Source organism: Aphelocoma coerulescens, chromosome 4 (assembly GCF_041296385.1).
Source record: "Aphelocoma coerulescens isolate FSJ_1873_10779 chromosome 4, UR_Acoe_1.0, whole genome shotgun sequence".
NCBI lineage: Eukaryota > Metazoa > Chordata > Aves > Passeriformes > Corvidae > Aphelocoma > Aphelocoma coerulescens.
This window is the reverse complement of record NC_091017.1, coordinates 60,992,167-61,006,871: the sequence shown is the minus strand read 5'-3', so window position 1 is coordinate 61,006,871 and position 14,705 is coordinate 60,992,167. Positions and strand designations below refer to the sequence as shown.

At 41.1% G+C, this 14,705-nt stretch overlaps 1 protein-coding gene across 3 annotated transcripts in view; it reads right to left on the bottom strand.

Annotated features, from left to right (window-relative positions):
• CCDC149 (coiled-coil domain containing 149) overlaps positions 1 to 14,409 on the bottom strand; it is a 53,024-nt gene extending 38,615 nt beyond the window's left edge. The window contains exons 1-3 of one of the 3 annotated variants that reach the window (XM_069014329.1): positions 14,337 to 14,409; positions 4,758 to 4,919; positions 4,187 to 4,225 (exon numbers count right to left, since the gene is read on the bottom strand). In XM_069014329.1, the coding sequence (XP_068870430.1) occupies positions 4,187 to 4,225; positions 4,758 to 4,817 (99 nt within the window). In that variant the 5' untranslated portion in view covers positions 4,818 to 4,919; positions 14,337 to 14,409. Of the gene's footprint in view, positions 1 to 4,186; positions 4,226 to 4,757; positions 4,920 to 9,037; positions 9,901 to 13,660; positions 13,869 to 14,336 lie in introns of those variants that run through there. The other 2 variants (XM_069014327.1, XM_069014328.1) reach the window with 2 other exon arrangements.
• Positions 14,410 to 14,705: the final 296 nt, after the last annotated feature.

Genomic DNA, 14,705 nt, shown 5'->3' with positions numbered 1-14,705 from the left:
AAATTCACAAAGCAACTGAGCTGAAGAGTAATTCCTTTGACCATAGGCAGGTAGAGAAGGAGGTTCCAATAGAACAGTCTTGAAGGAAAGCTCTCAAGCCTGTATCACGGAACCAGCACACTCGTAATCCACTCCGAGGTCTCTAATGCATGCAGCAGGGGGAATAAACAGGAGGAGTTTGAAGACTGTGTGCAGTTACAGGGTTACAATCTCTTTGGGATCATGGAGAATCAGTGGGATAGCTCACACAACTGGAGCGCTATGATGAAGGGATACTGGCTCCTTAGAAAGGACAGCAGGAAGGTGAGGAAGGGTCTTGCCCCCTCACCCTTTTATCTGTGAGAGCGCTCAAACACTGGAACAGGTTGCCCAGAGAGGCTGCAGACTTGCAGACAATCAACACCATGCTAAAAATGGTCCTGGGCAACCTGCTCTAGGTGGTCATGTTTGAGCAACAAGATTAGACTAGTTGACCTCAAGAGCTGTGTTCCTACCTCAACTATTCTGTGGTCTTGTGATGTTCAGTTCCATTTCATTTGATTCCTTATACATTTAAAACACAAATCTAAGGCCTCACCAGTGACATATGCATTGCAGCTTTATTCTTGACATACAGCCCCAGTGCAAACCCATTATCTCCAACTGAGTGGTCTCACTGAGATCAAATTAAGCAAAGCATATTTAGGACTGTGGCTCAGTACAGTCATTTTCCTAACCATGCATTTTACTTAATCTTTGTTTATTCAAAGGAACTCATTTGAATTAAAAGAACTTCCATTTCATATAGAAGGTCGAAGGATTCACTGATTTGTTATTTTAATAGCAAAGCTTCTCCCAAACTGAAGGTATACTGAAAATTTAAACAGTGTAGATGAAAATAATAGGCAACATGTATCAAGTTAGAAATCCCATCTATGTTTTTTTTTAAGTTTCCCAGTGTAGCAACACTGGCCAACAGATACCTAGTAAGCTTCCATCAAAATGTCCTGTATCATAGTTAATGCATATAAACACATATCATTGCAGAACTGTAGAACGGTAGAATTTCTATTTATTTAGGATGCTCAACAGAGGCTATGTAGTCAGAGAAATATTTTAACATGTCTTTCAAAATGGGGAGTGTCTATTGTTTACCATTGTGCTGGTTTCAGCTAAGGTAGAGTCAATAATATAATATAGCGATGTTTTTGTTATTGCTGAGCAGGGCTCACACAGAGCCAAGACCTTTTCTGCTTTTTGTACTGCCATGCTGGCAAGGAACATGGGAGGCTGGGAGGAGACAAAGTCAGGACAGGTGACCCAAACTGACCAAAGGGATATTCCAGACCATGTGACACCATGGTCAGTGTGTAAAGTGGGGGAAGAAGGAGGAAGGAAGCGTGGGGCATTTGGAGTGATGGTATTTGTCTTCCCAAGTCACTGTTATGCGTGCTGGGGCCCTGCTCTCCCAGGGGTGGCTGAACACCTGCCTGCCCATGGGAAGCATTGAATTTCTTGCTTTGTTTTGCTTGTATGAGCCACTTTCACTTCTCCTATAAAACTGACTTTATCTCAACCCAAAAGTTCCCTAGTTTTTATCCTTCCAATTCGCTCTCTGATTGCCCTGGTGAGGCAGTTGAGTGAGTGGCTGCGTGGGCCTTGGCTGCTGGCTGGGATTAAACCACTACAACCATGTCTGCATGAATTTTAACATAAAACACATTCTTCCTAATTCCTATTGTCCTGAAACATTTCACCACTCCATTACTTATCCAAAAATTACTCTACACCTGACAGCATAAGACATTATAAAACTACCTTCAATCACACCATTTGAGAGTGTTAGGCATGATGGGCCAGGAAAGCACTAACAGCTCACAAGCTATGATAACAACAGTAGTGGTGAAACACCTACAGTAGAAAAAGAGATTGCAGTAGCACAGTTTCTCATTTCCTGCTTCTGCTGGTTGGCAGAAGGCGATACACACAGAACAATCTTTGGATAGAATCATTATAGTATCACAGAATTGTTTAGTTTGGAAAAGAACCAAGATGCAAACACAGCTTTGAGAGGGAAAACACTACCACTGCATGTTAAGATACCTTTAAGTACCAATTTTACAAAAACAGATTTTGAGTTAGCTGACTGCTGACAGAAAATGCCTGGTTACATGACATTTCCATAAAAACCATGAAAATTCTGTGCTACAAAATAGGATGAGAAGGCATGGTGGAAAGCAAGACATTTTAAGCAGTCACAAAACATAATTGATAATAAAGGGGGAAAATGAAGACAAGAAGAAGACAACAATTCCAACCAACCTATTACATTTAAGGTTCTACATTGAAATTTCAATGATAAGCAGTAATTATTCAGTTGTGGCAAACCAATGCAACAGATAGCAAATTGTTGAGCATATCATGTCTTCATCTCATTTCTGACCATGAAAACAGTATGCATTTTTGTGTCATGCAGAATTCATTGGAGGATTGGGGTCTCCTTTTATAAAGTGACTGAGGTCATAAACTTCTCCCAGCAGGCATCTGGGGCTCCAGGAAAAAAAGGAATAGAAAAGGCACAAGAGGGAAAGAGAACTTCACTCTTTCTTAGATGAGAAAATGCTAAGAAATGTATGTAAGGTAATAATGGAAAGATATTCATAACTTTCTTTTATTATTCTCTGATGCATTTCTCAAAGCAAAACTATACTCTTCTTCAGAAAGGTTGCACTAACTGCTCTAGGTTATCCACCTTGTATGTTACAGACACATTTCTCAGGAAAATGAAAACTCAAGAAAGTACACTAACAGTCTATTACTGTACAATGTAATGTATACATTGTTCTTGGGGGGAACCCATCAATGACCCCATTTGAAGACAAGATTTTCTTTCTTTCACTGCTACCTAGCATGAATACATAGCTTCCTCAGGGAAAAAAAAATGACTCCTAGGTAGATTATTAAAGGTTTTCTAGGCACTTGCCCTGGTAAGACAAATTGCCAAACTTAATATCATCACAGCTTCTGAATTTAGACTGAATTTGGCTAGTATTTTAGAAACAAGTGTCAGTTTTATTTGTTCTGAAAGACGAAAGATGAATTAGAATAGCTATGGGATGGCAAATCTCCCTTCCTACTTATCTCTGTAATGATCCATATACTGCCTTGTTTGTTTTTTTTTTCAACTGGATATTCCTCAGCAACACTCAGAATGCGCAAACTTGTATCTGGTCATAAACTTCTATTAGAATTCTGTTGAAATAACAGAATTGCAAATAAATTATGCTAAATAATGAGGAAGTTAAATGATTCTACACTGAGCCACTGACTTCTTGGCAGCTATTTGTTTAAGTGCCTGAAGGAGTAATTATATTGCCTCTGGAAGTTTAGTTTAAAGCAACCAAAACCCTAAGCCATAAAATTTTAAGCAAATAGCAAGAACTACATGCAAACTTGCAGGGAAAGGGTGATGAGTAAAACTTCTGATCCATTAAGAGAATGTAATAACCATGTTCTAAACATAGCTAAAAGACTTCCAAAACTAGCAATTACAGCAACGATTTTTGTTCTTTTAGGTTGTCCTCATCTCCCTGCTCCACATATTGTGTTTTGAGTACCATTTTTTCTAAAAATTAAGGTAATTTTAGGATGTGACAACCAACATTCCACAACAAGGACATACTATGTAGATATCTAGAAACAAAAATGCATGCGAGCAGGCAAAAAGTTTTTCAGGGGAACCATAATATGCAATTATCATTGTTTTACCATTTATAACTCATAGAGTCCAAGTGGCCTGGGAGAATACTTAATGGAAAACAGCACTCACAACAATAAATTAACAATGATGGAATGCAGACAATGCATTCCCAGTTTACTTCTAAGTATGAGAAGTCCTGTCACAAATCCATTTTAAGACTCAGTACAGAAGAATAAACAACAAGGAGAACAATCTCAAGTCTCTGTACACTGACCAATTTCAGTCTCAGGTGAACATGAAAGCAATAGCCATATATTCTAAATAATGATAGTTCAGGTATTTCAGAGTGAAATGCGTAGACCAAAGCAGAAGTCACAGTTCAAAGACTGAGCTCTTTAATATTCCGAAACGCTTGCCTTTTTACCAGATTTCTTAATTAATATTTTTATTCTTTTGCAAAGTACTCTTGTAGCAGATAAATAACATAGAATGAAAAATAAATCCTACCTGTTTCCTCTTTTCAGGTGGAAGCGATGGATCCCCATCCTATAAATAAACAGATATATTTTATTGACAGCTTATTTCTGAAACCAAAAACTGTATTAACTTCTGTGAATCTAATTGTAGAACATGTATTTTAACTACAATGTTATAAAATTATTTTTTTAAATAGTAATGATTAATATCAGTAATACTAATGTCAACCTAAAAAAAATTTTAAAGTTGAGGATTTGTTTACATTTCTAGAACAGCAGGTCATTACAAATTTGTGTTGTATTAATTTTCATACTGGTACATTAAGTTGCTGAGGAATAATAATACCACAGTCAGATTTTAAATGGAATTATCACTGAAACTAATTTCCTCAGAGCATGCACTGTCTTTCTGTGTCCTATATAAGAGGCACTGCCTCATCAATGCAGAACAAATGAGTAATAATATGATCAGGGCTGTACAACTGCAGATTCCTGCAAACAAGTACCTAGACATTTTTACAGTAGCCATTATGGACTTCTAATTTTTTTTTGAGGTTCACCTTTGTCCCCCAATTAAACAGTCTTCATAAAGAACAACCTACAATCAGCTCCCGATACTTCTTTTTCAGAGATTGGTGTCGTTCCCGCAGCTGGTTGGCCATAAGTTTGTACTGGTCTCTTTCTTGTTGACAAGTGTCCAGCTCTTTGGAAAGGATTAGCAATGCCTCCTTTTTACTTTCAAGCTTCCTTTTGCACACCAGATACTGCAGAAAAGAAAAAACCCATACATGTAACAAGCCATTTCTACCCAAGCCAGTACTGGATACAAGAGTCTCAAGTTCTTCTCTGAAAAGTTGAAGGAAGACTGCACAAGATCAAAGTCTGCCACAAGTCATCTTAGCTTATTAATAACAATCACAGGGAAGACATCTCATATAGAAAGCTTGAAATCCATCCATATGGCCACATGTTCACCTGACCACTGTGACCTAGAAAAATTAGCAATTTGAGTTTCTCATTCTTTTCCTCATATGCAGTAGCATGAGGAACCTTGCAATTTGCCCAGCACCCCTGGGAAGGCTGCTAGAAGGAAGAAGCATTTGCAAACTCCCTTTTCTACATGTGTCCAAAATAACCAGCTCCCAGGTAGCAACCAATCATTCCTGCTTCACTTCCCACTGCCATCTTTCTACCAGCAATGTCCTCTGGGCTCAGCCTCCCAACTGGACGCTGAAATGGGACCATGCTACAGCAGAAAGCATAGCATGAATGATAACCAAAATTTACCTTGACTCTGAAACAATTAGTGTGATGCCCTTACGGCACAGGTAAAAGAAACTTAATTACTCTGTGATACTACAGGCACATTGTAGATACAAAAATGCTGCTAGCAAGGATTTTCCTCCTATTTTCTAAGCCCGTGAGAGACTTTTCTCTCTCACAGAAGAGGCAGCAGAGTTCTGTAAACAACCGAACACCTGCAGCCTTGAAAAGTCTTGTTTATACTACAGCAGAAAAGTATTTTGACAATCGATGTTTTAGGATTTTAGCCAATCACCCCAAGGGGTGGCTGATCCTTTGTCCAATTAGACTATGAAGAAAAAAGTCTATAAAAGAGTTTATAAAATAATTAAATAAATCAATCTTGCTGTACAATTCCTGCCTGCTGGATCTTCTCTCCTCCTCCCCCCTAAGGCTGCAGGACACGGTGATAGGGCCCAGGACTGTGGTAATAGCACATGCTCGTTTGAGGCAAAAGAATGGGAAATAAAGTAGGAATGCTGTGAACACCTAAATGGAGAGGGAAGGCAGAGATGAGCCTTCCCCTGCAGCCACCACCTCTCATGTGAAGGGCTCATGCACTAAGCAAAGCAGAACTTGCAAATCTTAGCTGTTCGGCATTAGTCTGATCTGCTTCATTGCCTTTCTCCAATGACAGGAAGAGTAACGTGTATGTCATCCTCAATGTTACCTATCAGAACTTCCAGGTAACTTTTTTCACTTAACACGATGTTCGATCAGCAGATTCTTATTACCCATCACTTGACACTGCTCATGCTAAAGTATATATTTCTATTTCTGATCTTACTGGCATAAGACATGGCTCTAAATACTTTCTGAATGTGCTCTACAAGAGACCAAATACCACAGCAGTCATGAAAACAATTTATAGTTTCATTATATCCTCTGACAAGAATACTTTGTCATTATGGGCTCTTGCACAAAGCAAGAACATCAGCACTTCCATACTGGTCAAGTCAGTGCTGTTCTTCGGGACAAAAATCATTCTTTGTATGTACTACTTGCTTGGAATTAACTTTGTTAACCTCAATTTCAAGTCAATGAGAAAGGGAAAAAAGAGTTTGGTATATTAGTACAGCCAACCTTTTCCAAAAATGGTAAATGCTTAGTTGCAAAAAAGTGGGAAGGGAATAAGAAAAGCAGTTCCAAGAAGGATTTGAACTCTCAAAAAGGACACTTCCACCTTGGATTAATTTTATTTCTGGCAATACTAAAGTTGAAATCCTGCCATAAATTTTCTGGATTATGATGCCTTGGCATCAACAAAGGCAAGTGTACCTATGTACTTATGTCCTTACTGATACCTTACACAAATGTCAAATCCCCTGATAAAGGACTGAAAGGTATGAGAAGCTAAACTTTAATATTGTCAACAAGTGATTATAATAACATGGTAAACTTCTTCAAACTTGATAAAGTAATTCCTTCCTTACAGTGAAATGTTTGTCAATCTCTCTTCTTTTTTTTCCTTGTTTCATCCCCTAAGTAATTCTAAAATATGCCTTCGCTAAATTGTTTTTAAATACTAACAATCTGATAGAGTAATTGCACACAAAAATGAGTAAAAGCAAACCTCGCAATCACTTAAAAAAAACCTCAACAGCCTAAAGCCCTGAACCAAGTAGCCTGTCCTGTTTCTTTAACAGGAAGAATCCCAGGAAGCATGAAGCTGGCCCATCCAGCCAACACCTGTGTGGAGCAGCGCAGCCTATACCACGCACACAGCGGGAATGGAAAGAAGCCAAACATCTTGCCTTAAACACCCACTGCACTGCAGGTGCCTGCAAGCCTTGCCTCGAGTGCTGCTGGATGGAACAGTGTACGAGAGTCAGAAGTGAACCAGAGCATGTGGATTAGACTGTAAAACCCAGTACTTACCCAGAAGGAAATACAGACCTAGCACCAAACAAATCTTGCGTCTGCCATGAGTCACAGCCCTCTACAAAGGACACACTCAGCACATGAGAAGGCTTCACCTTTTACAGCAGCACTGGCAGGGGCTGGGGAATTCTCAGCTACCTATTAGCCTGAGGGTAACGAACCATAAACAGATTGTGGGGACAGTAATGTTCAGGGTCTAAATGAAAAGGAATAATGATGGCCTCCTTGTTTAAAATCTGTTTGAACTAGATGAACTATATACTGATGATGTTGGCATCTCTCCCCAGTGCACTGTTTGGATTTTACTATAAAAATGACCACATAAAAGACTTTTTGGAGTAATTTTTGCCTTTTACACACACTGACTTTCCCAAATAAATGGAATAAAACCAGTAATAACATCATAATTTGTTTCCATGGGCTTATGGTACAAGAAACAATAAAGCCAGAGCATTTCTGTGGAATCTGATTATTCAACAGAGCTCTGTTTGCAGTTCCCATTACCATTACTGAAGGAAAACCAAATTTCACGAAGACAGACCTCAAAGAGGTTATTCAATATATATGTTTCTGAATGTTAAAAACCAATGTAGCAATAATGGCCATAAACTGACCCAACAGCTGTACACCAGAAATGGGTTCTACACAGGGAAATAACTGAGTCCCATCAGTGATTTCCCTTATATGGACAAATAAGTGCAATAAAATTGGTATGCTGTCAAAAAGAACATAGGAGTGTGACAAGTCTTTTTGGAATAATGAAAGCAATAAGGCAAATTTTCTCAAACAGTCTGAAAAAAACTATTCAATAGATGCTTCTGGCATTCACTCATATAGAAATTTCTTCCCCTGCAACTCAAGGAAAGCCTGCATCTCAGGTACTCTCTTATCAGTGAGACAAACAAGTGAATTCTATTATGCACTATAGTTACTATGAAATATTCTTGTCTTTTGTTTTTAATTATTGGTACAAAATAATCTATTAATTTAAAAAACAAAGTTAAACAAGAACCAGCTGCTATACATTCAATCAAAAAGCTACAACATACAACTTTTCATATCTGTCTAGTGACTTTTATCTACCAATGTGCTGTTATCTGCAATAAAGCAAATCATAATTGCTACAAGGAAGATCGTAGTAATTAAAGGAATATGACATCCTGTATTTCTGCCTGAACTGCTTTACAGCCAGATGACTACTTTAGTGAAATTGAGTAAAAAGAGACTGACATTACAGTAGAGTGTAACTGCTCCAAGGTGACCCTCTACATCAAGCACTTACTATTTGTCCATTGCTATTTTTAGTTACGAATCTGGGTAGATCTCATTAATGACACTGTAGACATGGTCTAATAATCTGATGAAGCTGGGACACGGTCAAGGTTTCAGACTTTCTTTTTTTAAACCAACAAACACACTGAATTCCTATCAGATTTTTTTTTTTTTAATTTGTACAAATTACTGGCCTGTATTTTGGTATTTAATGGCAATTAATGTCATGGAAAACATCTAATTTCCTGACAGTAGAAGCAGAGATACTATCTCCAATCTGTGCTTTGGAAACACTGTGGATCATATTCCATCTCCTCTTGACACTCCAGGGCCTTGTGTCCTCAAATGCTGAAGGGCTACTACATTACATTGGGCCTTGACACCTATCATCTACCATGCTCTCTGAGAAACCATGGACTCTACTCACCATCTTTTAATGAGAGATCCAACTGCTACCGAACTGCCTTTATCAGATTTCTCCCAACTGTACTCTTGGAGACAATTTTGTGTCGAAACTGAAGGGTCCCAAAATGCATTGCAATCTCACTGTTTGGAATATTTGTTGACTGTGTTTCTATAACGTTGCTCCCCTCGACTTCAGATTAAACTATTAACTTATCTGAAAGAGTCAAGCACTCAGATCCAGAGAAATACACAATTACTGGCCATTTGCTTGCCATCTCCCTTCCTGATGTGATTTTTCTCTGATAAAACCTGAAACAATGCAGTGACCTTGGTTTTATTCCACCATATCAACCCTGCTTTTCCTGCTGCCCAGTTCTTGCTTCACTGGCTGCTTCTCAGCTGCTGAAACACAAAGCAGGCTGGTATCATTCAGTGATGACAGAAGTGATATAAGCAGCTCCTCAGAACATCATGTCTTGTCTTGATGACCATACTACACCACATCATCTTCACTGGCCATTTAGGAATACCACAATTTAGTAGTTAACCCTTCTGTGCAATGTGGCCCAGCCCTTAAAAGTTTTGTATGCTGTGCCTCCAATTACATGATTAATTTCTGTTTGTTTCACAACATCCCTGTGGGTCTTAGTCCAACCTGAAACAAGGAAACATGAAAAGCAACACTTGTTTTGTTGCCCAGAAGTCCAGCATGCAGGTCTTCACAGCACTCTCCCACAGTTCCTGAGAATTTTGGAGCACAGTAAATCACAGTGCCAGCTCTTTTAGCATTCTCATTTCATTTTCCAAATGTCAACGTTGTTACAATGCCAACCCAACCAACCAGTGACCTTAGAGTATCTGCTCCACTTTGTTCTTCCCTACAGCCACTGCATTTGTCCACATTAAGAAAAGCTGTGAAACTAGTGGCTTCAAAGCCTGTTGGGCCCCTCATAGAGGTTTGGTGAATTACATTTCATGCTTTATCTGAAAAGAAAACATGACAGAATGTAATAGAGATATTATGAACATGAAAATCTCACCAGTTTTCCTTTCTCTTCTCTCTTGTCCACATAAAAAATTGTGCAACCAATGGGAAAGGTACGCTCTGCCAATTACAAGCACACTAGGTATCTCACTCTTCAGAACTCATGTCTTGAAATCATGTTGAAATCTAGCTATTTCAACTAGAACTACTGCTCAACAGTTTGGAAGTCCAAAATTACTCGGCAAGGGAGTTCAAGAGACAAGCATATCACCTCCTTCTTTGCCGCTGAAGACCATACACAGTCAATAACCAAGAAATAGCCTCTTGTGAATGACAAATTAAACAGAAACTACATTTCTTCAAACTAACTTTAGGAGGCAGTGCCACATGTGAGTCGCTGCAAATAGCATACACTAAACACTCTAATGTGTGGGAGGTGCAAGCGAAAGAGAAGCATTTTGACATCGGATTTAATTCTACAAGTTGGCAAATCTGAGGGACCTTGAAGATCATCTAGTTCTAACCCTGCAGCCATGGGCAGGGACACCTTCAACTAGACCAAGTTGCTCAGACTCCCATCCAAACTGGCCTTGAACAACTGCAGGGATGCGGAAGAGGAATGGAATGTACTCTTGGGATAGTATTTTAAGATTTAGGAAGATCACTGTTTTATGGAGGACTTGGGCCACCAGCAAGAAAGTTCTTGCTACAGCTCAGTCTCTTGTGTCAAATAAGCAGCTATTGATCAGGTCTTCACTTTACAAGTTTACACTGACTTTTAAATACTCTAAACATGGGTCATGGGTCATTGAGTGACATAAACATTAGATAAAAACCAAGAGTCCAGGCAGAAAAATTACATGGTAACCCAACAGAGCAATTAATCTTATATATATATATATATATACACATATATATATATACACACACACACACATATATATATATATACATATATATATATACACACACACATATATATGCATCCATCACCAATACATGAACTTAGCTAGAGAACAGGTAAAATTTGTGTGGATTCTTGCTCCTGAAGTGAGTTCTTCTGCATCCAGTTTGTGAGATTATCAATGGAAATAATGACTGTTTTACACTCCTTCAGTATTTGCTAAGTTGGCTTTGTCCCAGTATTCCTACCTACGTCATCCTATTCATTTAGTTTAAAGAATGCTCAAGGTACAGGTGGTGCAAAGATTGTTCAGAGTACCAGGTGCACACTAGGCCTGAAATGTGTGCGGCTGTAAAATAAGTGGAAATATACACAAACAGGGAGGCAAAAGAACAAGCAAGAAGTTAGTGGTGAGCATAATAAAAGCAGAGAAAGATATGTGAAAGGGTACAGAGCAAACGGCACCAAAATGAAACAAATATCAAAAGGAAAAGAAGAGTAAATATAGAAAAAGACTGAAACTGACAAAAGAATTTCTTCTTCTCTACAGAAAAATGAAAAGACAACCTACAAAAATACACTGTGTGTACAAGTGTTTGTGCATAAGGACCAAATGCGCATCCTACCACTTCACTTAACACCTGTAGTACCATAGTTTTAAAAATTACAGTTGCTTTGACAAGTATTTCAATTACTCCTACATTTCAAACTTGGAGGATTGGGCTTATGCAAATGAGAAAGTATGTCACCACAGATCTGAACCCACCAGCTTCTGGTCTTTTACACCAAGATTTTTAACCCCATCTTATGTTTTAACTGTCTACCATCAGCAATGGGACAGTATTTGTTTAGAGCTACCATGTCTTTTCTTGCTTTTTTTACCTTGTATTCTGAAAGCATTTCAAGATGTTTATGAAATGGACAGGGGAAAAAAATTACCTAGCAGACACTGAAGCTAGAAGGCCTATCTGTACCACTGAGGGATATGATAAATTCAAAAACCTTATTACAAGTTACTTCAGAAGTCTGAGCCACTTTCTCACATACCAATTAGGATGTTGGAGTTAATGGGTAAATCACATGGAGTGAATTACAACAGCCAAAAGAAGAAGAAGGCAAAAGAGGAAAACCTGTATCTTGACAGCACATACTACAGACTTCACCCAGAGAAACAGGCTGTAAGCCTGCTGTGGAAACAGAGAGAAAGGAAGGAAAGGGGAAATATAAGTCACTATGCCTCTAATTTTTCCTGAAAAAAAGAAATTATATGTATATTTAAGTATCTACAAGAATGTAGCTTAGCACAGTCACTAAACTTCACTACAATCAAGAAGCCCCTAAACTGAAGTCAGTGTTCAATTTCAGGACCAAGTTTTTAGGTTAAACTATATAAAAAGTAAAAAAGTTCCATAGTAATTCTAAATTACTTTTTAAAGCCCAGTATAGCAACATTTCCTCTGAACATACCTCATGACTTGTCTCTCATCTCTAACCCTTCCCTTCCATCTGAAACCACCCCCACCCCAAATAAAACTCCATTTGAGAAATGAGATGTCAGATTTAACACTGCGTAAACAGGATACGACTGAAAGCGCACTGTTCACTTTCTCCTGGATCATTTTGTGTCTTTGCAAATACTGCGTGCATAGATAGGCCCCAATTCTGGATGTACTGTACTAGCAAAGATCTGGGGCCATAAAAACTCCCACTGAAATCACCAGGAGTAGTGACAGGTTCAATATCCTAAACTCAAATATCTATTTGACAGGTCAGGGCCTTAGGCCTTACACTCAGTTAACATAATGGAGGCAAAGCCCTCCTGAAAATAGGGGAATTCACCTGTGTGCATCATACTGGAGGACAGTAGACTCAGTCAGGTTTATCCAGGCCCATGCTGTTTGCACAGAAGTTTTATCTGCTAGCTGTAAGCATAAAAATACTATTTTTTATAGTAATGCAATGTAAAAATGAGCATGCCAGCTTACTTCATGAGTTTGGCTAATAAACAGATTTGACTTCAATAACACTCCTTTAAGTTATACTGACCTCAAGTTGGTGTGAGTTTGGTAACCTACCCTATGTGAAAACGTGTACCTATAAACACTGGATCTTTTAATGGGGATGCAGTGGACAATTAAGTTTCTATTCATGTAATTGGAAAATCCTCCACCTGTTGAGGCGCATGTGCACGGTACTATTACATTCTTTTCCTCCCATACTACAAATGTCACCATGGGTCTCAAAACCCTTTTATATGTGATTCAAGGGTGAAGTAAGTACACAAGGCATACGGCACAGGGGCAGCCCAGTCACCCAGGCCGGTGCCGCAGCTGCGCTGCGCTGCTCCGCTCCCCCGGGCCCGAGGCCTCGGCCATACTCGCGGCTCAGGGAATCCTCGGCGGTTTCAAACCAGCCGCAGCAGCGCCTACAACCTGCTCTCTGCAGCCCCAGGGCGGATAACACACGGAGAGGTTCGCAGGCCCTTGTCGCCGGTGCTCCGCAGCCGCGCGGCGCTGGGGCGGCAGCCCGAGCAGGGGAGGGCCATCGGCAAACGCGGCCGCAGAGCTCAGCCGTGACCGGCACGGCTCGGCGCCCCCCGCCCGCCGCTGCCGCCCGCTCGGCCGCGGGCCGGGTTCCCTGCCGGCGGCTGTGCCCCTCTCCCCGGCATTTCCTCGGGGCGCGGGGAGCAGCCGGGCCCGCCCGCCGCTCTGCCTCGGTGCCCGGCGCCCCGGCCCGCGGCCGCCCCGCCGCCTCACCTCGCTCAGCAACCCCTGCCAGTCGGTCTCGCTGCGGTGGGAGCCCATGGCTCCGGCGGGCCGCAGCGCCGGTGAGCGGCTCCTCCCGGCCCGGCCTTCGCCGAGCAGCCCGCGGGAGAGGCGGGGACTGCGGCCACCGCTGCCGGCCCGCCCTGCTCCCCGAGCGCCTTCGGGACCGGCCGCACGGCCGAGCTGCCGGCAGGGCTGGGCCGCGGTGCCGGGGCAGGAGGGCCGGGCCGCAGGGCAGAGCGCTGGGGCCCCAGCGGCACTTGCCGAGGGCTGTGCGGGAGTGTCTGGGGTGCGTGTCCCAGAGAAGGGTCCTCCTCTCCGTACGTGCGCCTCCTGCATAACAGCTTGGCACTGCTGCCATCCCAGGCTCTGGGGAGCAGAATCAGGGAGACTTTGGTATTATATATGTGTGTAACAAAATTACGTACACGCTTGTGTTGTGTGTGTAATGTAAGACACAGCGGGAGGACAAAGCAACCATTTTCTCTGAACACGGTAGTGGAACACTGCCCACTTTGGGCATAGATCTCCGATGTTACTCTATTCACGGAGGTGTAAATAACCTAATGACCCAGGACTTGGTCTGGCTTCTTTATTTCCCCCTTGGCACAGACGCTCCTCCATCAGCACTGAAACCCAAGCACGGCACCCACACAGCGCTGCTCACCTTTCCTTGACACCTCTGCTCCAGCCATACCCTCCGCGGCTCCCATGGGCACACGTCTCCATAGACCAGGTCTATCATGAGGCACATCATGTGCGATCTTTGTTGTACTCCTAACACGGCGAGTGTCCCCAGGACTTATATTTTCCAGGCCGAGTCCAAGCGTAATTACATGGAGTATTTGAGCAGTTTAACCCACAGGTTCTCTTTGTTTTAAATAACACCATAAACAGTACAAGACAACATGATAAAATATGCATGCTTCGTTCCTTACCACAATTCACCCATTGTTAAGATTTGTTTGTGGTTTGGCGTCTAGGCACAATGTCCTTCTGCTCTCTAAAATGGTTAGAGAGCCCCGTTTGACAACTT